The sequence below is a fragment of the Mastomys coucha genome, unplaced genomic scaffold (assembly GCF_008632895.1).
Source record: "Mastomys coucha isolate ucsf_1 unplaced genomic scaffold, UCSF_Mcou_1 pScaffold15, whole genome shotgun sequence".
NCBI classification, from domain to species: Eukaryota; Metazoa; Chordata; class Mammalia; order Rodentia; family Muridae; genus Mastomys; species Mastomys coucha.
Genome location: NW_022196897.1, coordinates 138,743,724 through 138,765,483, shown reverse-complemented (window position 1 = coordinate 138,765,483; position 21,760 = coordinate 138,743,724). Strand labels below are relative to the sequence as shown.

General features: G+C 49.0%; 1 protein-coding gene across 3 annotated transcripts; it reads left to right on the top strand.

Annotated features, from left to right (window-relative positions):
• The first annotated feature begins 9,512 nt into the window (after positions 1-9,512).
• Dusp15 (dual specificity phosphatase 15) lies at positions 9,513-20,760 on the top strand. 3 transcript variants are annotated; one of them, XR_004118968.1, is made up of 8 exons: positions 9,513-9,916; positions 10,740-10,773; positions 12,271-12,353; positions 15,196-15,245; positions 16,052-16,126; positions 17,239-17,410; positions 18,167-19,125; positions 19,311-20,760. XR_004118968.1 is itself a non-coding variant. In XM_031372306.1 (7 exons), exons 1-7 carry the CDS (start codon positions 9,896-9,898, stop codon positions 18,434-18,436), a joined length of 705 nt encoding a protein of 234 aa, XP_031228166.1. In that variant the 5' UTR covers positions 9,513-9,895; the 3' UTR covers positions 18,437-20,760. The 3 variants fall into 3 exon arrangements, 1 of the variants encoding a protein (XP_031228166.1); XR_004118969.1 differs by having other exon boundaries at positions 18,167-20,004; positions 20,483-20,760; XM_031372306.1 differs by having other exon boundaries at positions 18,167-20,760.
• The last annotated feature ends 1,000 nt before the right edge of the window (positions 20,761-21,760 follow it).

Genomic DNA, 21,760 nt, shown 5'->3' with positions numbered 1-21,760 from the left:
CGGTTGATGGTTTAGCCGATGTTTCCCATCCCTGCTTTCTGAAATCCATCCATCATAGGGATCCCTTACTGAGGCTCTTCTCACCCCTCTGCCATAACTTCGACTTGCACTTTGTCTCAGAACTTCTCTAGCTCTCTGTTATTGCATTCTGGAACAATTCCTCTAAATCCTTAGTATCTCCTGCCATAAGCACCTAGAAAGGAAAAACAAATGAGTACTTACATATTTTCCACTGTGCCTGGCATTTGGCAGCTGGCTAACACTGTCCAGTGACTACATGAGTGAATGAGAAAATATCAATTAACAGATAGTTACCGGGGCTGGAGAGATAGCTCAGCAGTTAAAAGCACTGACTGCTCTTCCAAAGGCCCTGAGTTCAATTCCCAGCAACCACATGGTGGCTTGCATCATCTGTAATGAGATCTAATGCCCCCTTCTGGTGAGTTTGAAGACAGCTATAGTGTACTTACATATAATAATAAATTGTCTTAAAAAAAAAAAAAAAAAAGGCTGGCGAGATGGCTCAGCGGGTAAGAGCACTGACTGCTCTTCCGAAGGTCCTGAGTTTGGATCCCAGCAACCACATGGTGGCTCACAACCACCCATAATGAGATCAGAAGCCTTCTTCTGGTGCATCTGAAGACAGCTACAGTGAATTACGCCGGAGCGAGCAGGGCCAGAGTGAGCCGGGCCAGCAGAAGGTCCTGAATTCAATTCCCAGCAGTCACACACATGATAGCTACAGCTACAGTGTACTCATACACATAAAATAAAATAAATCTTTTAAAAAAAAAAAAAGATAGTTACCAACTGAGAGAGTAGAATACAAAGCCCCAGACTAAATATATGCCCAAGATAATTGAGAACAAGTACTCAAATATTTATATACACATATTCACATTAGCAAGATTCACAACATCCCCCAAGTGGAAACCTGAATGCCCATCAAGAGACAGATTAGTTACAGTAGATACAGATAATCAAACATTACTCAGCCATAAAGAGGCATGGTGGACTGAGACACACTGATATGTGTCTGTCTATAAAAGATACTCTAAGGGGAAGAAGACACACATAAGGTCATAGATTGTGGGGTGTGTGTGTGTGTGTGTGTGTGTGTGTGTGTGTGTGAAGCAAAGGTACTCAAACAACTCTCACAAAACATTAAGGAAAAGAGGACCCTGCCCTGGCTTCCACAAAAGAGAACTGTGCGAAAGATAGCTTGTTAGTTGTCTTTGCTCATGTGATGTAAGAAGGGAAGGCTGTACTTCCGTTCTGCACTGAGGGCACAGTGTGGCATGCTAGGGAAGGGGCACTGGCAAGAGTCGGAGGCTAATTTCCTTCTTCACATGCAGCCCTGGACGACAGCCCATGGAATGACACTACCTTTTTTTTCCAGATGAGTCTTAGTAGTCAATTAACCCAGAGTAGAAAACTCCTCACTGGTAACCCAGAGATTGTCTCCCTGGTGGTTCTAGATCCTGTCAAGGAGACAATATATTACACATCAGAGACAGGAACAGGGAATTTTCTGCAGAAGAAATTCAAATGTGCTGGGGATGGTGCTGCACACTTGGGATCCTAGCACTTGAGGAGGAGAGACAGGAGGATTATTGCACGCTTGAGTACTACCTGGCTGTACATTGAGTTGGGCTATCTGGGGCAACATACTGAGACCTTCCTTGTCTGGAAAAAATGAGAGAGGGAGGGAGACAGGAGGAAGGAAGGGAGGGCAAAGGGATAGAAGAATGAAGGAAAGACAAAAAAAAACCTAGAAACTTTAACTGCAAACCATCTGAGAATTAACACAATTATAAATTAGGATTTTAAATATATCAGTTGCCAAAAAAAAAAAAAAAAAAAAAAAAAAAAGAGCAGCTTTGGGTCCTGGCTCCAGAGATAAGCCAAACTAGGAAGGAACCACTGTAGACTAATGGCTTCATTTACTGGAACCTGTGCATACTCAAGGTCAAGGACATTAAAGAAATTTGTCCTTTGGAGATTAACTGAGGCTGCTCCTGTCAGGGACTTCCGAAGCAAATGACTTCCATGTTTGTGTACTGCTGAGCTCTGTGAAGCTGCATTGGATGGCATGCTGTTCATAAGGTGCTCTTGAATCTACCTTGTGACTTCCAGAATGACCAAATTCCCATCCCAATTTAGACCTGCTGATGCTGCCCCAACAAACTCCATCAACGCCCATGTAAAGAGCTGGGTTCTTCCTCTTCTTCTTCTTCTTCTTCTTCCTCTTCTTTTCTTCTTCTTCTTCTTCTTCTTCTTCTTCTTCTTCTTCTTCTTCTTCTTCTTCTTCTTCTTCTTCTTCTTCTTCTTCTTCTTCTTCTTCTTTTCTTCTTCTCCTTCTCCTTCTCCTACTTCTCCTTCTGCTTCTTCTCCTTCTGTTTCTCTTCTTCTTCTTCTTCTTCTTCTTCTTCTTCTTATTCTTATTCTTATTCTTCTTCTTATTCTTATTCTTCTTCTTTGGTTTTTCGAGACAGGGTTTCTCTGTGTAGCCCTGGTTGTCCTGGAACTCACTCTGTAGACCAGGCTGGCATCAAACTCAGAACTCTGCCAGCCTCTGCCTCCCAAGTGCTGGGATTAAAGGCGTGTGCCACCACTGCCTGGCAACAGCTGGAAATTTAAGGACAGAAAAATCATCTTCTGCAGAAAATTAAATAGAAATTACACATAAAAGATAAAAATAATAAAATCACCCCAACATCATTGAAAGGTCATGTGTTGGTGAGGCCTGGGGATGGGAATCGATGTACGCAGCTGATTGACTTGGACATGTTGAGAGTGACTCAGAAGCTCCCGTCAGGAGGGAGATACACTGTTTGGTTTGGAAAGAAAGGAGATAAGCTGCCCTTCAAGAGGCAGTTTTATTAACAAGGTCGAAGTGTGGGGGTGTCTTCAGTACCAAACGAAGAGGGTGCCCCACATGCTTTAAAGTTCCCAGGATAAGGAGAAAGTCCCAGGCTGAGAATCAGCAGATGTGGTTAATAAGTAGCCTATGGTACATGCTTGCCATCCAGTAGCCTGAACTTCCCCTAAGGGCATGGTGGCAGGAGAGACTGCAGGGTCACAGGCCACCTTGCCAGCCAGCTCCAGCAGTTGCACCTTTGTAGAGAGAGTGAGGTAGCAAGGGGGTATGACCTATTTATTCAGATAAGAAGGGTTTGGAAAATATGTGCTCTGACACCTATGATTTGTCCAAGCCTCCATGACAACAGTCCTAAGGATCTCCTGTGTGCTAGGGTCTCCACAGGGCACTTTAAATAAGTCATCTCGTCTACTCACTCTACAAACCTACAGTCTTTTCTGCTCTCCCATTTGTAGATGATGAAGATGAGGCTCATAGACTTGAATCGACGTACTCAAGAGCACAGCAGATGCCACCAGATTGAGAGATGATTTCTCCTAACAGCAATAGAGTTTCGATTTGCTACTTATAACTTCCACACACTTGGTAACTTAAAAATCTCATGAACGAGTTATCTTAAGGTTCTGGGAAGAGGCCCGGAATGGGTCTCACTGGATGAATCAAGGTGTCCACATCAGAGGTCCTGAGTTCAAATCTCAGCAACCACATGGTGGCTCACAACCATCTGTAGTGAGATCTGATGACCTCTTCTGGTGTGTCTGAAGACAGCTACAGTGTACTTACATATAATAAATAAATAAATCTTTTTTTTAAAAAAAGTTTCCACAGTCAACTCCCAAAGCCTCTGGTTTGTGAGCTGAGCAGCCTCCACCCCAAGGAAATACATTGGAGAATGACACACCTGGGTCCCTTCCCACCACTTCTCCCCCCTCTTATTAGAGATTCTCCCTCCCCCATTTGTCATCTTCCAAGCTCAGCTACCTATATGTTTCCAAAGACATCGGCAATCTTTTAAGTTGTGTTTTGAATCTTTTCAAGGGATCTAGCCTGCCCTGAGATAGATGCTCCATTGTGAAAAACAGCCCAGAAATGGAGTTCGCTCACCACTCACTGTTCCTGTCCACCTTCACCTTCAAGGGCCCCTACTCCTGTCCTATGTCCCTCTAACCCTGTCACCTTCCATGTCACCTGTAAGAGCACTAGACTGGTGATTTCGCTGGACACTCCAGCATCCTTCCACCTCATGCCAGTTGATTAATGCCCTTAATCCACCTCCAGCCTATTCTTCTGATCCTATGTAACACAACACGCTCAGAGGTGACAGCAATCAGCATGTGGACATCTTTGAGATTTTAGTTACCACAGTGAGCCATGGACTGGTTTCCAGGGAGACCCATGTTTTAGCAGAATTTTTGTAAAATAGTCACCTTATGATTTATTTAAGAAAGTTGGGCTTTACAATAGCTAGCCCTTGCGGAACAAATTGTTCATAGCTAATAAATGTGTGATGTCTAATAACTTTCTTATTTTTCTCCTCAGGGCTTTTACCCTGGCAGAGGTCTCTTGTTCTTATGACTTGATCATTTGAGTACTAAGTCAGGACTCAAAGGGCTACTGGGACTGATCCTTTATAGATGAAATAAACTAAGAAAATAGGCTCTCCTATCTAGGTTCACAGAGTGACTAATTTCTAGGGCTCCGATATGGGACTTTGTCTCCAGGATACTTTACCAGCTTTCTCACCCCCCTGTCCCCTGGGTTGTACATGTTTGAGATAAAATTTCATATAGTGTAGGCTGGCTCAAGTTCCCAAGGTAGCTAAGACTGAACTTGAATTCCTGATCCTCCTGCACATGTCTTTCTGAACACTGTGATTACAGGTGCACATGTTCACACTCTGTTTACTAACATTTCTTTTCTTTTTTCCCCCCATTTATGTTTATGTATTCACTTTACAGCATGATCGAAGTGCTTCCTCCCTCCTCTCCTTCCAGTTCCAACCCTAAGCCCCCCTCCCCCCATGGGTACCCACCCACCCTGGTACATCAAGTCACAGCAGGACTAAGTGCATGCATCCTATCCCACTGAGGCCCAGCAAGGCAGCCCCACTCAGGGAAAAGGATCCAGAGGTCCATAACAGAGTCAGAGACAGTCCCCTACCCCACTCCAATTGTTAGGGGACCCATATGAAGAATAAACTTCACACCTGCTACATATGTATAAGGGGGCTAGGTCCAGCCCCTGCATGCTCTTTGTTTGGTGCTTCAGTCTCTGTGAGCCCCCCGTGTGTCAGGTTTGTTTACTTTGTAGGTCTTCTTGTGGTGTCTTTAATGGGCTTCCTCATCCCTTCCCCACTTTTCCACAAGACTCCCTGAGCTTTGCCTTGTTTGACTGTGGGTCTCTGCATCTGTTTCCATCAACTGGTGGGTGAAGCCTCTCAGAAGACAAGTATGCTAGCATAGCTGTCTGTAAGCATAGCCGATTATCATTAATAGTGTCAGGGGTTGGCCCCCTCCCATGGGATGGGTCTCAATTTTGGCCAGTCATTGGTTGGCTATTCCCTCAATCTCTGATCCATCTTTATCCTTGGACTTCTTATAGACAGGACAAATTTTGGGTTGAAGGTTTGATGGGTAGATTGCTGTCCCCTTCCCTCCCCTGGAAGACCCATCTTGCTACAGGAGGTGGACATGGAGCAAGGGGAACACTTCTCCATTGCTGGTGGCAATGCAAACTTGTGCAACCACTTTGGAAAGCAATTTATCATTTTCTCAGAAAATTGGGAATAGATCTATCTCAAGACCCAGCTACACCACCCTGGGCATATACCCAAAAGCTGCAGCACTATACCACAAGGAACACTTGCTCAACTATGCTCATAGCAGTTTTATCCATAATAACCAGAAACTGGAAACAACCTAGATGTCCCTCAAGAATGGATAAAGAAAATGTGGTACACTTACACAGTGGAATACTACCCAGCTATTTAAAAACTAGGACATCATGAAATTTGCAGGCAAACAGATGGAACTAGAAAAAAATCCTTCTGAGTGAGGTAATGACAGGCATGGCATGTTCTCACCTATAAGCAGATATTAGCCATAAAGTACAGATAACCACAATCCACAGACTAAAGAAGCTAAGTAACAAGAAGGGTCTAAGGGAGGACGCTTGAGTCTCACTCAGAGGGGAAATAAACACTTGAAGTAGATGGAGGGAGGAAACTGGGTGGGACTTGGGAGAGCTGAGAAAGAGAACAGAAATAGGTGGGGGGAGCTCTTAGATGGGGAGACTCCAAGGAGTCTTTGGAGGTGACCCTAGCTAAGACTCCTAGCGGTGGAGTCTGGACTATTTCTTTTTGCCTTCAGGGACCAGGCCTTCTGGAGACTCAAGTCAACATCAGCATATCTTCGTTGTAACTTTCCACCTATAACTTGACATCCAATAACCACATGTTGAATTATTGATGTTTTTCTTTCTGTGGCAGAGATAATGATTTTTCAAGTCAGGGAACCCAGAAGTCCCTTCCTTCCCCACCCACCTCTTTGTGCATATCCTCCAGCCACACTCTTAGATACTCATACACAGTGAGTGCCTCCCCTTCTTCACAGTCTCTTTGTCTACTCCATCCCAAGCTGTCTTCATCTCCTTCCTGCCCAACTGCAGTAGCCTCCTTGATGGCTTCAATGAGGGACATAGTGAAGGACTCAAATCCTCAAACCAGATGTCATGAGTCCTTGGTTAAAGTTTCCCTTTGCCTTTCTATCCCATGGAGGAGAAAGCTATGTTAAACTGCTTGTGCCATGGAGAATCCTTTGCACAGGGGTCCTGACTTCAGCTGTCTCATGCCCCTGCCTCAGCCCCTTCTGCTCCAGCTGTACCTGCTCTGCGCACAGGCCACACTCTCCCAGCACAGGCCTCTGCAGTGCTGTCTTCTGTCCTCCTCCATTCTTGCAGTGGCTATGCCAGCTCTCAGCTCAACTGCTGCCAAGCAGAGTGATTTTCCCAACCCCCTGCTTTGTTTTCTTCTTGGTCGCCTGTGACCTTTGATAGATGCATTATTTGTTCCTTGTTCTCCTTTGCCTTCTTGCCCAGATCTAGGATGTATATATTATTGCTGATATTGAGCACCTAGGCTACCACCATCTGCCATACAGAGAGATGGCCTGAGTTGAGGTGAGTCAGAAGTAGAAGCCACACACTGAGTTTTGAAGACAATGCCATGGAAAAATCACAAAACTCATCATCAATCATCTCTAAACACTGACCAAATGCTCAAATGATAGTATGTGAATAAACTGAATTAAATCAAAATATAATCAACAATTAATTTCCATCTACTGTTTTCATGTGAATACTAGAAAGATTCCATTTAAACATCACACATTTTGTACCTCGTAGGAGGGATTCGGCCAGGGCCGCTTAAAAGTTTTTTTCTGTTTGTAATCTCCATCCTTTCTTGGTTTTAGTTTCTTTGTTTCTGAGACAAGATTTCTTGTAGCCCAAGCTGGCCTCAAGCTTGCTCATCTGATCCTCCCACCTCTGCCTCCCAAGTGCTAGATGAGAAGAAGTTACAGGGCTGCTGGGGTTCAAACCCCAGGTTCATGCATGTCAGTCAAACACCATCAGCTGAGCTGTCTCCAGCCACTTTTCACTTGATTTCAAAATAACCCCTAGGTAAATACGTGTATAAAAATAGATATGCAAATCAAACATTTACTGATAATTAATCATAAGAGAATTTATTTTAAAATAACTTTTCATCTACATATAAATTTTTAAAGATTTACTTTTATTTATATGAGTACACTGTAGCTGTTTTCAGACACACACCAGAAGAGTGCATTGGATCCCATTACAGAGATGGTTGTGAGCCACCATGTGGTTGCTGGGAATTGAACTCAGGACCTCTGGAAGAGCAGTCAGTGCTCTTAACTGCTGAGCCATCTCTCCAGTCATCTACATATAATTTCATCACATATATAAAGGCTCTAGTAAGTTTGCATCCTAATTTCTGCATAAAGAACTAGATCTTGGCTGAACATTTGATGTTGCAGGGCATTTTTCAGGGCTGATATTTTAACTTTATAATCATCAATTCAGGGGATGCCACTTTGCATAAATATATAACACAAATGTCAGAAGATGTTGAAAATTCTGTCCTAATCCCGACCCCAAATTCGTGTAACAATTTTTAGGAAGTTGAACTCAGCAACTCAACAACATTTAAAACAACAACAACAAATACCAAACATTTCAATATAACAATATCAATCAGGAGATATTTTAGTTTGACACATGCTGACAAATAAGAGCAGGAAAACATTGAGTCTCTCCCGCGCCCCCATAATTAGAAGTAATTTGTACAGTAAAACATTGCAGTTCATAACACCAGAGTCTCAAATCTGGTCTAAGTTTTCTCGGGTAGAGTCCATGGATGGTGTGTGCCTGACAGCTAGAGACTTAAAGGCAAGAAGCGCCCCAGACTCACTGTGTGTTTAGTTTTGAAATTAGGCACTGCATGTTTAGAAACCTCTTACACAAAATTTTCACAACCATCACACAGACAGTGGCTGTGCTGAGTTCTAGCCTGCTAGCTAAGGAAGGTAAGAATTGCCTCTATCTCACTGTGTCCCTGGGACCTACCGCTCACTAAATATTTGCTGAATAATTTGGTTTTTATGAAAACAGTGAGTGTTGAGCCAAACACCCCATATACACTGTGAACTCAAGGAAGGGAGACACGTGAAGAATGGCTTTCTTTTTCTCCAGTTACAGCTGAAACGAACTCTCTGTCCTGCCTGAGTGGACACTCCCCTGCAGTCACTTGGATAGAAGGATAAGGATGGTGTCCACAGGAACAAAGCAGGCTCAGCTGCTTCTATTCAGTTCCCACGGGAGGTACGGAGACTCATTATTTTAACATGCTTATGCAGATTGTGTCAGCTGAAGCCACATGGAGACCTCGGATCATTCAACAAGTCAAGTGTGCACATGGGCTTGAACTATGGACGTCTTGTTGCAGTTTTCTGAGCCAGGATCCAGGTTCCCGGAAACTTTCTACACCACCCTTTCCCCCACATTTAGCCCTGTTTCTTCAGGCTTCTAATGGCGATTATACCTGGTTCAAGTAGAATTACCCATGTGGCTCCATCCTCTCTGGGGACCAGAGTACATGGAAGGATGGATGGGAGGGAGGATGGATGAGAGATGAGTGGAGTGATGGATGAATGATGGATAGATGAATGGGTGGGAGGGAGAGAGGTGAGAGATGGGTGAATGAGTGGACTAAAGCATAAATGGAAGGAAAGATGGATGATGGATGGATGGTGAACGAATGGGTAAGTGGATAGAACAGAACGGATGAATAGACAGGAATAGTGGGATGAGCTAAAAAGGAGGGAGGTGGCTGCTAGGGTGTGCATGGGCAAAGAAGAAAATTTTTTCTGTTTTCTTGTTGCAAACAGAAACCTTTGGCCAGGAGTCCAGCTTCTACCACTAAAGGGACCCAGGCTGGAGAAACTGCTTTGCCCCCAGCTGCAGGCAGGTGCAGGCACAGCCTTCGGGCGACCCACCCGCCCTAAACGCGGCGCCTGACGGTGCCAGGGTGGGGGGATCGCCCCACCCCCACCTCCGGAGGTGGCGTCCCACGCGGCCGCAACAAGCTGCCGTTGTCCCACGGGCCGTGGGCCCCGCACACTGGGGCTTTGTCCGGCCCCCCGCCACGGCCCACGGGGGGAGGGGGGCCCCACATGACCGAGAGGGTAGGAGGAGCCTGCGGCGGCGGCGGCGGCTGCGGTGGCTCCCTCCATCACTTCCCTCCTGGGCCGGGGTCGGCGGGCAGCAGCAGCGGCGGCGGCGGAGACTGGACAGGGCTGAGCAGGGTCGCGGACGCCCGGCTCCTGGTTCCCCATCAGGCTACAGGCTCCGGGCCTGGGCCAGTCGGGCAGCTGTGAATCTAGCGCTTTCCAGGCGCGGAGCTGGGGGTGCGCCCCGCCACCCTGCCTCAAGATCATGGGGAATGGCATGACCAAGGTAGGGGAAATCCCCGCCGTGCCGGACGGGCCCCTGGACAGGTCGCTGACCTTTTGCTCCCGCCCCGAGATGTATGCCACATCTCTGTCACTCTGTCCTCCAGACTGCATTTGCCTGCCTTTCTGTCTCTGCCTGTGCCTGTCTGTCCTCTGTGCAGACTCTGTCCTCTGACTCTTGCTGACCCTTTCGCTTGCCTCTCTCGGAGCGTCTGTCCGTCTGTCTCTCTCTGACTCTGTGTGTGTGTGTGTGTGTGTGTGTGTGTGTGTCTGTCTGTCTGTCTCTCTCTCTGTTTCTGTCTCTGTCTCTCTGTCTCTCTTTCTGTCTCTCTGTCTCTCGCGCGTGTGGAGTGTGTGTGTGTGTGTGTGTGAGAGAGAGAGAGAGAGGACAGAGACAGCAGAGACAGAGAGGGAGAGAAAGAGACAGAGACAGAGAGAGACTGACTCCTGGACTCTGAACCCTCTGTCTATTCCTGCAGCTCTGCTTCACATGGCCTTTTCCACCTGTGCCTGCCTCACTCCACTCTGTCTGGGCCCCACTCAGCGCCCCTCCCTGATCTTTACCTGGGACTTCCTACCCATCCCTACTCTTCTTTCTACCTGTCCCCAGGCTGACCTCCCTGGCCCCTCCTGTGGTTAATTTGATCGCCTGTTCTTGCATCCTTGCCAGAGCCCCAGACCCCTCATGCCACACCCAGACCTATCAGGGAGATGGCTTCCTGAGGTCCCACCACCAATAGAGAAGAGCTGCGGGGGGGGGGGACCCCAGCTACCATGGGTGGGAAGGGGTGCAGGCTGCCCCCTGACCCCTGCTGTCCTTCCTCCAGGTACTTCCTGGACTCTACCTTGGAAACTTCATTGGTGAGCACTGCCCACTCTGTCCCAAGGCCAATGGCACTCTGCCTGTCCCAGGCCTGTGTCCACTGTTCATGCTCAGGCCCACACAACTTAGATGCTTTCAAGAATGGAGTGTGGGGGAGGGAGGATGCCAGGCTGGGAGGAGAAAGGATTCTTGATGAAGGATTAGGGGTGCAAGGGCTGGCAGTCCCCAGGCTAGAAAGAGCACTCCCAGTTCAGCCTCCCTCCCAAGGTTCACCAACAGGTTAAAGGCCCACACAAAGGACGCCTTGGTTCTGAATTTCTCCCACCTCCTCCGTACAAAGCCCAGACCGTTTCTTCCACTAGGGTTTTGTTGAGGTGTGCCTAGGGGAACGGCTTCCCTCAGTGGGAAGCTTTGAATTCTTCTCAGTCAACCTCCTCGGAAGAGGAGCTGGACCACCAGCTCCTCTAAAGCAGAATCCTGTGTGAAAGCACCAGGTGGCCTCAAGCCACGGGGTGGCAAGCCTGTAGCTTTCTGCCTTCTCTTTTTTCTCATCTCTCCCTTCCACATGGGGGAGAGGGAGTGCCCTCCCATCCCTACCTTCACAGGCTTCATGCTGTCGGTAGGGAGCCAGAGCTTTGACTTTGGTGGAAAATGTGCTGAGACAGGCTGGCTCAAGGCCTAGAGACCCAAGGTGGAAGAGTCACAGAGAAGACTCAGGTGACCCACCCTAGGGCCCTGGCTCCTTCCCCCATAGGAGCCTCCTCAGCAGCTCCTGTCACATTGATTTCTGAGAGGATTTGGCTAAGTTGTATGTTAGTTCCATTAGGACAGGAGCCATGAAGTTGACCCCAGACTCTGTGCCTAGCCAAAGCCTGCACATAGCAGGCACATACTGGTACATCTCACTCCCCAGAGGTGACCACTGCCATCCTGGAAGGGTGTTTTCTGGGGTTATGTGTCATATAGTGTAGATATGGATGTGATATTTAAAACAAATGGAACCACACTCTGCATGCTTCCCAGGAAGTGATGTGTCCCACCTAAAACACGGCAGGGACATCCTGAGACATCCATCAGCTCATAGGGATCATTTTAATCATTGCACGGGAGTCCAAAGTACAGCTGTGCTTATTTCCATCCCATCCCTTTTTGATGGGCATTAGGTTATTCCAAACATTTAGCGGCCTCTGCATCAAACAGTGTTGCAGAGAGCACCAGCCTCCCCCCCCCATGTGCAGCTTTCCACGTGCAATCCCTCAGTCCACAGATTCCTAGAAGTAGAATCCCTGAGTTGGAGGATGAAGTAGGGATGGGTGCCTGAGATGTGTAGAGCAGCATAAAGCTAGAGCACGCCAGCCTATGTCTAATGGGCGCCCCAGAGGAGGGGGAAGGAACATGCAAGACTGCAAGGGGTGGGCCAAGCGGGCAGGGGAGGGGTAAGAATGCTAGCTGGGCACTGACTCTTGCTGCAGTTGGTCATTAGGAATAAATAAGTCACACCTGCCAACTTGGCTCAAGCGGCCTGTTTCTTTCAGATGCCAAAGACCCGGATCAGCTGAGTCGGAATAGGATCACACATATCATCTCTATCCACGAATCACCCCAGCCTCTATTGCAGGTACTCCAAACTCTCCATTCAGGGCTGGTAGGTGGGAGAGAAAGCTGTCGGTCCAGGGCTGCCCTTCACCCTATTCCTACTTCCTAGTACTAGAGTAGAGCCTAGGGTGTTGAACACCCTAGGCCAATGCTCTGTCCCTGAGCCACCGTCCTTGGACTACCATCTGGACCCCAGCTGACTCATCCATCCTCCTCCTTAGGCTGTTTTTATCACCACTATTTGGTGACTGAGGCCAAAGAGGTACATGAACTCACCTAAGGTCATACAATGAGGAAGTTGGCCAACTGGGATTTGAACATAGACCATCTGACCCTGGAAGTCTTGTATCAGTCCTTACTATTAGATCTTTAATGTAGGTCTCATATTAATCCCTTTTTATACCTATCTGGCCATCCTTCCAATTTCCAAGTGTCTGGATGATTCCAAACAGAAGATCCTGAGTTCTGTGTCTTGCTGTACAACCTTGGGCTGTGACTGCAGCTCTTTGGTGCTTTCGATCCTAACTGTCCCAGAGGGCAGTTGAGAGAGAGCAAAGGCCCTGCCAGATGTGGAATGTGTAAGGCTCAGTATCATTATGTGGAATGTGTAAGGCATGGACGGTATCATTAAATAGTTGGTTCTGCTCTCATGGAATCCTAAGGAAGAGAAGATGGTTTTAGGACCAAGAGGGAAGAATTTAAAAAAAAAATTCAGACCACTGGTGCTAGAATCAGGAGACTATTTATTCTCCTTGTGATCTTATGCACAAGACAAGCTAAGCCCCAGTCACCTATTAAGCAGGAATCTTACAATAATAGCACTGACCTCACTGAGTTTCTCTGAGTCACAAAATATAACTGATAAAAGATTTGTTTTTTTGTTTTTTTTTTAAAGTACTCTTATCCCAGGCTAGGAAGAGGTCCCTGTGTCTCAGAGCACTTTCTATAGATCTCCAGCACCCATGTAAAAGCCTGGCATGCTCATATGTACCTGTAACCCTGGCAATGGAGGAAGGCAGGACGGAGGCAGGAGAGTCTTTGGGACCAACTGGCTGCCAACCTGGCTGAAAAACATCTCCAGGTTCTGTGAGAAAGCCTATCTCAGGGGAATAAGGCAGAGGGTGATAGGGCAAGACAACTGACCTCAGCATGTGTGTACACAAATGTATGTAGGCGTCCCTCCTATGCATACATATGTGCGTGCATAGACATGCGCACACACACACACACACATCATTGTATATATATAAAGAGCCCCTTATATTAGATTCTGTGTCTGCTACATCTACTATAGAGGAAGAATGGTAGGTTGAAAAGGCTCAGGAGATCTGAGATTAAAGAAACAAAACAAAACCAATCAACAAACAAAAAACAGGCTCCATGGAGCTGGAGAGATGGCTCAGTGGTTAAGAGCACTTGTTCTCATAAAATACCCAGGCTTGCTTTTTCCAGGGCCCACTTGGCAACTCACACTGTGGCTCCAGCTCCAGAGAGCTCTGATGGCCTCTTCTGACCTCCAAGGACAGCAAGCACACAAATGGTGCACATTTACATACCTGCAGAACAGAGCACTCACACACTGAAAATCTTTTAAATAAATTAAAACAATGACAGAATCCCGCACAGACTTTCTATGATGACCTTGGGCAGGGCCTGGGGGCAGGGGGTTGCTTGTTTTTTTCTTTCTTTTTTTTACCTATCAAATTTAGAGCAGCTGACAATAATCTATGACTTTCATTGTCAATGAAGAAATTTCCAGGCCAGTGGAATCTGATTTTGCATTCTAGGGCAGCCTCGTTCTGGAGCACTGGAGTATGTAGTCTGAACAGATTGCATGGGCATGCTTTCCAAGTTATTAATGTGTTTATTAAAGCAATGAGTGCTTAGAGGAAGAGCCCTCCCCCAACACCTCACCCGCAGCCACCCCTCCCATCGGGGAATTCAGCAGGCAGGCCCACACGGAACACACTGCAAAATGAAACTGCAGATCTTGCAAACAACATGGGATTCCATGACCTTGGATGTGTTAGACAGAGGCGGGACAAACCTCCATGGACTCAAGAGGACGGGTCCTGTGTCCTTTAAGAGCCACAGCCAGCAGCAAGCCAGGCACCCGAAAAGGGTTGTGTGGAGTAACAAAGTATTAAGGGGAATACTTGAGAAAGGGCAGGGATGGGTTTGGGACACAGGCAGATATATCTGCAGTACCCTTGTGTGGAGCCTCAGCACAAAGCAAAGCTGCCAGACTAATTTGTGAAGCTGTTGTTGCTGCTGTTGCTGATGCTGCTGTTGGTGGTGGGTGGTGCTGGTGGTGGTGGTGGTGCTGCTGCTGCTGGTGGTGGTGGTGGTGCTGCTGCTGGTGTTGGTGGTGGTACTGGTGGTGGTGGTGCTGGTGTGTGTGTGTGTGGTGTCTGTCTTTTGAGACAGAGACTTATTATGGTAGCCCAGGTTGGCCTCTAACTTATAATCCCCCTGCCTCAGCCTCCTGAGTGCTAGGATTTCAAATGTGAGGTGGCTCTGCCTGGCTGTTCTTTTCATAATGTGTACTCTTCAAGACAAATGAGCCCCGCCCTCCTTTTCTATATAATGTTGCATTCCCTGCTTGGAGGAAAATCCCTTGAAGAAACACCTTCCCAGCTTGCTCATCCTCCTGTTTCATGTCACCTGTGGGTGAGGATACCATCTGTACAGACAGAGCTGGCAGGCCCATACAGCCAGTACCTGCTCTTTGGGAACTGAAAACACTGGTGGTCTAGGGAGGGGCAGGACTGGGATGGGGTCACACTGGCCGGCCTTGGCATCTCAGGCTGGGGGAGGGGTACAGGCAAGGCCCCACCATCTGAGTGTGCATTTCATCCTTGCAGGATATCACCTACCTTCGAATCTCAGTGCCTGACGCTCCTGAGGTACCCATGTAAGTTCCCCTGGATGGGCCAATAGCTGACAGGGAGCTGCCCCCTGAGGTGGGGGTGAGGGCACAGAGTACTGAGACCAGAAAGCTGTCACAGGGCATCCTGAGTCTGTTTCAACCATGTCCTTGTAGCATGTCCCTAATCAGCTCTCTCCAGAGCCTCAGCCTCCTCCCCCATGACGTGGGGAAAGTGTCCTGTCTCTCAGGACCGGGGTGTACAGCAGATTTGAGGGTCAGACTCGACCTGCATCCTGCCTGGCAGTTAGGACACCTGGTTTGCAGCCAGGCTTTGCCATTTACTGCTCTGTGACCTTGGCAAAATCATTTATCCTCTCTGAGCTTCGGCTACATCAAGGCAGGATGTGATGAGTCAAGGATGCTTGCAAAGATGAGGTGACCCAAGCTAAGGATGTGGGATAGAACCCGGTGATGGCAGGGGTTCTGTTTGGCTCACTAACAGCGGTACCTGGAGCTCAGGATGGACTCAGGCTGAAGCCTTGCCCTCTGGGGCTCTTCTAGCCCACTGCTAACTACTGTCCCAGCTCCTCTGGTTGCAGACCCCAGAAAAATGGCACCCTCACCTTCCCCACACCCAAGTCCTTGTTCCTTGTACCCACTGGAGAGGTGGCTCTCTTGCTGCCTGCTATGCTGCCTGCCCCACTTTCCAAGCACAGGCCCTATTCACTGTACACGCTGGCTGCAGGGAGGACCCAGGGTTGTGGACCCCTTGCTGTCTTTAAGTGGGGAGGAGACAACTCCTGAGAGACCTGCCCCCACAGCACTGCCTTCCCTGTTACTTTCTTCTCTAGCAAAAAGCACTTCAAAGAATGTGTCCATTTTATCCACTCTTGTCGCCTCAACGGGGGTAACTGCCTTGTGCACTGGTGAGTCCTCGAATGCATGCCTATCCTGTGGGGTAGGTCCCCTCCAGCCTGTCCCGGTGCTGACAGTCCATCACTCATCGGGACAGATCACTCAGAGGTCCATCACTCCTAGCAGCTGGATGGCCATAGACAAGCAACTGTGTTTCCCTGAGAGTTTCCTTATCTGTAAAGTGTGTGTGTGTGTGGGGGGGGAATAAACGTCATGTTGGTGGGGCTGTTGAAGGAGCTAGAGGAGGTCACATTGGTAGACCAATCAATCTAGCTTCTGCTTTCCTCCCCTGCAGTCCTTTGGGGCTCGAGTGTAGGGCTAGAACTCCGAGTCTTCTCCAATGTCCCTGACCCAAAGGTTCCTGCCATCCATTCCATGACATCTCATCAAGGGTTCTGGCCGGGGCCAAGGGAATAGCTCTCTTAAGACCTAGCTCTCCCCATAGTTAGCCATCCTAACCTCCCCTTCCTCAAACCCACAGCCTATATCTTTCACCTTGAAATCTTTGTATGTGCTACTTAAGAATATTTTGTCTTGTTTTTCTTGTGGTGTGGGTAATTGAACTCAGACTCGTACACTCCACAATTTACCCACAGCCCCTGCCCCACAACATTTTGGGCAAACCCTATCTTTCAAAACTCAGCTTGATGTCACTTCCTAGGGAATCCTCTCCCCTACATCTCTTCCACTCCCACTAAAGAAACCTCTCTACTTGTATGGTCCCAGACTCGTCTTGTCTTCCAAGCGATCATCAGTATCGGAAACGGCTACTTTGGTTAGTGGCTTGTTCTCCAAACCACACTGTAAGCTCCAAGGCAGCAGAGACCATGGGTTTTTAATTCCTTCCTATGCCCCAGGACCTGAACAAAAAGATGGTCAGGAGTTGTTTGTTAAACAAATGAATGAATATTTCAGCCAGTCCTTGGTGTGTGGTATTGGTCAGAGGAAAGGGAATTCTCACAAACCAAATCTTGGAGCTAGGACAGCAGGCTCCCTGTGGTTGGAGCTCAGGGGACAACACGAAGAAGTTCCCAAGAAGTTCCCGTAAGGCCAGGGACCTGGCGGGAAGGGAAGGTGGAAGAGATTGGGACTCCCCTGAAGCCTGGGGTTGTTGCGGATCTAGCTTTGCAGGTATATCTCGAAGTACCACCATAGTGATTGCCTATGTGATGACGGTGACTGGACTTGGCTGGCAGGAAGTGCTGGAAGCCATCAAGGCCTCCCGGCCCATCGCCAACCCAAACCCGGGCTTTAGGCAGCAGCTCGAGGAGTTTGGCTGGGCAAACTCCCAAAAGGTAGGAGCTGTGCAGGGCCGGGAAGCCTGGGTTCCTCCTTGAGCTTTAGCACCTATTGGATGGGCTATATCCTGTGCCTCTCCCCTCTCTACACTCTCACTTTGGTCACAAACTCAGGATCCTCCTGCCTCAGACTCCCAAGTACTGGGATTGCACCAGAGGTCACACCTGGCCTGGTTTTTCAGGTTTTGATTTATCTTTTTAACTGAGAATTTGGATACTTTTAGACCAGGCTGTGGCCAAGATGGGTGTCCCTAACCCAAGGCAATCCTAGGTTTATCCACTTGGGGGGCTCTGTGTCCTACTCCACCCAGGGTCTTTTTGAGACCAAAGGAGTCCCTTCACTTAGTATTTCTAGGGAGCGATTCAAGCCATTCAGCCATTCAGCTGATTGAAGCCATTCAGCCAACTAGCAGTGAAAGACAGACATAACCAGAGTGACTGGAGGGTTCTCAGAAGATGGCACAGGGGGATCCCAGGGCCGCCCTAAGCCGGGAGCAGACAAGGAAGAGACCCCGGGTGTGTGGTGACTTTGAGTCTAGGGATGGGGACAGAGACTCAAGAAGGCAGTTTAATGCTATTCTGAGTAGTCGGGTTACAGGAGAGTTAGGATATGAGCTGAATCGGGACGCCCCCATGAGGGTTCGAAAGTCTTAAAAGGGAGATAGAAGGCGCTTAGAGGAGCCAGGTGTGGGAAGAAGGCGAGGGCTGGAGGTGACAGCTAGGCGCTCGCCCCGCACCCCCTCCCCGCCCCAGCTTCGCCGGCAGCTGGAGGAGCGCTTCGGGGAGATCCCGTTCCGCGACGAGGAGGACTTGCGCGCGCTGCTGCCTCTCTGCAAGCGCTGTCGCCAGGGCTCGGCGACGTCGGCAGCGTCGGCCACCACAGCGTCCTCGGCCGCTTCCGAGGGGACCCTGCAGCGCCTGGTGCCGCGATCGCCGCGGGACTCACACCGGCCGCTGCTGGCGCGCGTCAAGCAGACTTTCTTCTGCCTCCCGCGGTGCCTGTCGCGCAAGGGCGACAAGTGAGCGCTGTGCGCGCCGCTCCGCCCGTCCCGATGCCGCAGCCTTCGCGGGCGGCCGGGCCTTTCCGCGGCTGGGACGCACCCAGAGCCGGTGGAAGCCTCGCCCCTGCCCCGTACCCACCGCGCTTGTCTGCGTCCGTCCTTTGTGTCTGCTCTGTGAGTCTGTGTTCGGCCGGCCTGCTGCAAGCCACCTGGTGCCTTAGTCCTTGGAATCGGGAGAAGGGTCCCGGGCTTCCACCCCGACTGGCGGGGAGCAGGAGGGAGGGTCGGGTGGGGCGGACCGGCCTGGAGGAGATTAAAGAGACACAGAAGTTGCCTGGCCGGGTGCCTTTGGTCATTCCTCAGAGCTTGGGCTCCGGAGCCTGCGGGAAGCAGAGCAGGGACAGCTTCCAGGGGCCCACCCGAGAAGCGCCATTCTCCGCCAGTCTTCAGAGCTGAATTCCAAGACCACGCCCTTCTTTGACACCAGTCCACGTCCCTCCATCTCTCCAGGCTTGGCCTCCTGACACCGCCCTTGTGCCCCTTTTCTCTGAACCGTTCACCTCTCCGAAGCCCCTTCCTCCTCTCCAGTTCTCCTCTTCTCTCTGCACAGATAACTGGTCAGCGTGGTCCAATTGGTGGTGGTGCCTTCGCGGCATCTTTTAACTGTCTGAGGTGGCTTTATCCTCAGGAAGAACACTCAGGCTCACAGAGGTCAGGCAGCTGACCCAAGCACACACAGCAAGGGCAGGTCATTCCCAGTTGTGACAGTTGGGAGGAGCACCTCCTAGTTCCTGGAAGTTCCAGGAACTTCCTAGAAGGTTCCTGGAGTGAAAGAACCAGCGTGGTGCAGGGGGTGGCGGGACTCTTTTTTTTTTGTTTTGTTTTGTTTTTTAAAGGTTACCAAGCCAATAAAAGAGTAAGCATCCCTGTGGGTGAACAGAGGAATGGGTGTCATCAGAGCTGCCGACCTGAAAGAGCCCAAGTAGACTCTTGGGGCTTCGTGGCCGATGGGGAGGCAGAGACCTCAGCACTGAGCCGAACCAATGGTGAAATGACCACACCAGCCTCCAATTCCTCATTCACTCAAGTGTTCACACCATGCCAGGTACTGTGCTGGGCCCTGGGGCCACCACAGTGAGCAAAGCTCTGCTTGTACTCTGCTGACATTCTAGTGGAAGACACTAGATAAAAGAAGGGGTAAGAGAGTGGGACCATCTTGCCATCTGAAAGGGGGTGTGGGGGAAAGCCGTGCATGAAAAGGCCCTGAGATAGGACCTGTGTAGAGAATGGGGGCTGGGCTCCCCTGAAGGCAGGAAACTGGCCTGCATCCTCCTGATTGGCTGGTGGCACCATTGGCCACTGTTTTCTAGCACTTCGGTACTAAAGGAAACCCTTTGGTATAATGATCCAGATCCCCCAGATGCTTCCCTACCCGAGTATCACCTCTACACCTTATGGCAAGAGTGAGGGCTCTCTACTGGGAACACTGTCACTGTGCTAAACACTGCAGCTCAGCCGGATCCTCATTCCACCCTCCCTAAAGCTGCCCCATTTATCAGAGAAGAAAACTGAGGCTGGTTGGTGCCCCAGGTAAAGCAAGAGTTGGGACTCAAATGTGAGCTCAGGCAGCCCAGCTGCAGACTCCACTCTTCATTATTTATCCTTTGTGACCTAGAAATACGAAAGGCTCCTCTGACACATGGGAGCAGACACTTGGAGGGACAGAACGCCTCAGATTGGCTTCTAAAACTCCAACCCCAGTTGGAGTATACATGGGAAAATATCTACTGACTTTTTTTCCCCCTAGTCACCGTTCCCCAAACAACACCTGGCATTTGCTTTGGATTTGATGTATTTTTAGAGATGGTTCAAAGTATGTAGGTGTACTCTTGCAGATTCTGTGTAAATAGTCCACCCCTTGGTTTAAAGGATTTGCCATGCATTTCAACATCCAGTGGGGTCCTGGAACCAAGCCAACACAAAGGGACGACTAATTATTACTCTTGTTAATCACTCGAAATGTTTGTGCCCGTCTCCCCCTCCCCAACCCCCACACCTGTGTTCACAGGTCTGAGTGGACTCTGTCTGCATGAATATCATGGGACAGCCGCTGGCGTATGGGACCAAGAGGAAGGAGGAATAAGAATGCCCTCCCATGGGTGCTTGTGAAGGGAAGGCCTGACTCCTCACTTCTGTCCATGCTGGCTGGAACAGCCACTGCACTGGGGGATTTTGTTTTCTTTCAGAGCCTCAGTTCCACCACATACACAGCAAGGGCTGGGGCAGCCTGAACTATTCCACATATTTCATAGTGCAAATATTTCTTCATAATAAAAAACACAGACCCTAAAAACAGGTGTGGTGGTGTATGTCTACAACACTCGGGAGGCTGTGGCAGAAGGACTTTGATATAAGACTAGCCTGGGCAAAATACTGACATCTTGTCTCAACCTTCCTGCTTTCAAACCCTGCCCATCCACCTCCTCCCCCAAAAATACATCCATGTGAAAAAGTTCTCCTGTAATTTCAGCAAATTACAGCCCCACCAAGAACCTGTAAATCCGACATGTAGTTCTCAGGAGGTGGCAAAGGGTCACAGACACACAGCTTTGGGTCCTAGCTGTCCCTGATGATAGAGCAGCAATGTAAGTCATTAAAGGTCCCAAGACCCAAAGGGGAAGGATTCAGCCATGCCACGGACCGGGGTTTCTTGCGGGGTCCCTTATTCCGCGGGACGATGGGTTCTGGCCAGGTGGGCATGGGATTCGGCTTTGACAAACAGACTACACACGAGTGGTGTAAAATCTGAGTGTATTTCTTTAAAAAATAACATGAGGCTTTTACAATCATTGCAAAAGAGAAATGAAAAATCTGGCAGCTCAACAGTTGAGGTACCTCTGAGGCTATCTGAAACATACTGGGTCTAAAGCAGCAGCTATCTCCTCTGAACTGGTGCTGCATCCCCCGGGCCCAAGTGCTCTGGGCCCAGGGGACTGCAAGAGATACATGAATCTGAGTCTTAGCCCAGCTAAGTTCTAGTGCTAGTCCTGCATGTGAGTCCAAGTCCTTCTTCCCCAAGTCCTAGTGCTAGACTGAAGTCACGTAGGCAAAACAACCCCCACACACCAAGGTCAGCAGGGTCTGGTAGCTAGGTGTGAAGCAGGAGGAAGAGGGGTGGAGCCCTCCCTGTTGAGGTATTCTTATGCTAATTCTCTGGTTCTTGCTGGATGCAGGCAGAGGGGAATCTCGACCTAACACTATAAGCTAATGTCTTAGTATGAGGGAAACCTTTCAATTACTCTCTAGTACTTAAAACATTAAACTAGGATAGTTGGAAACATTGTGT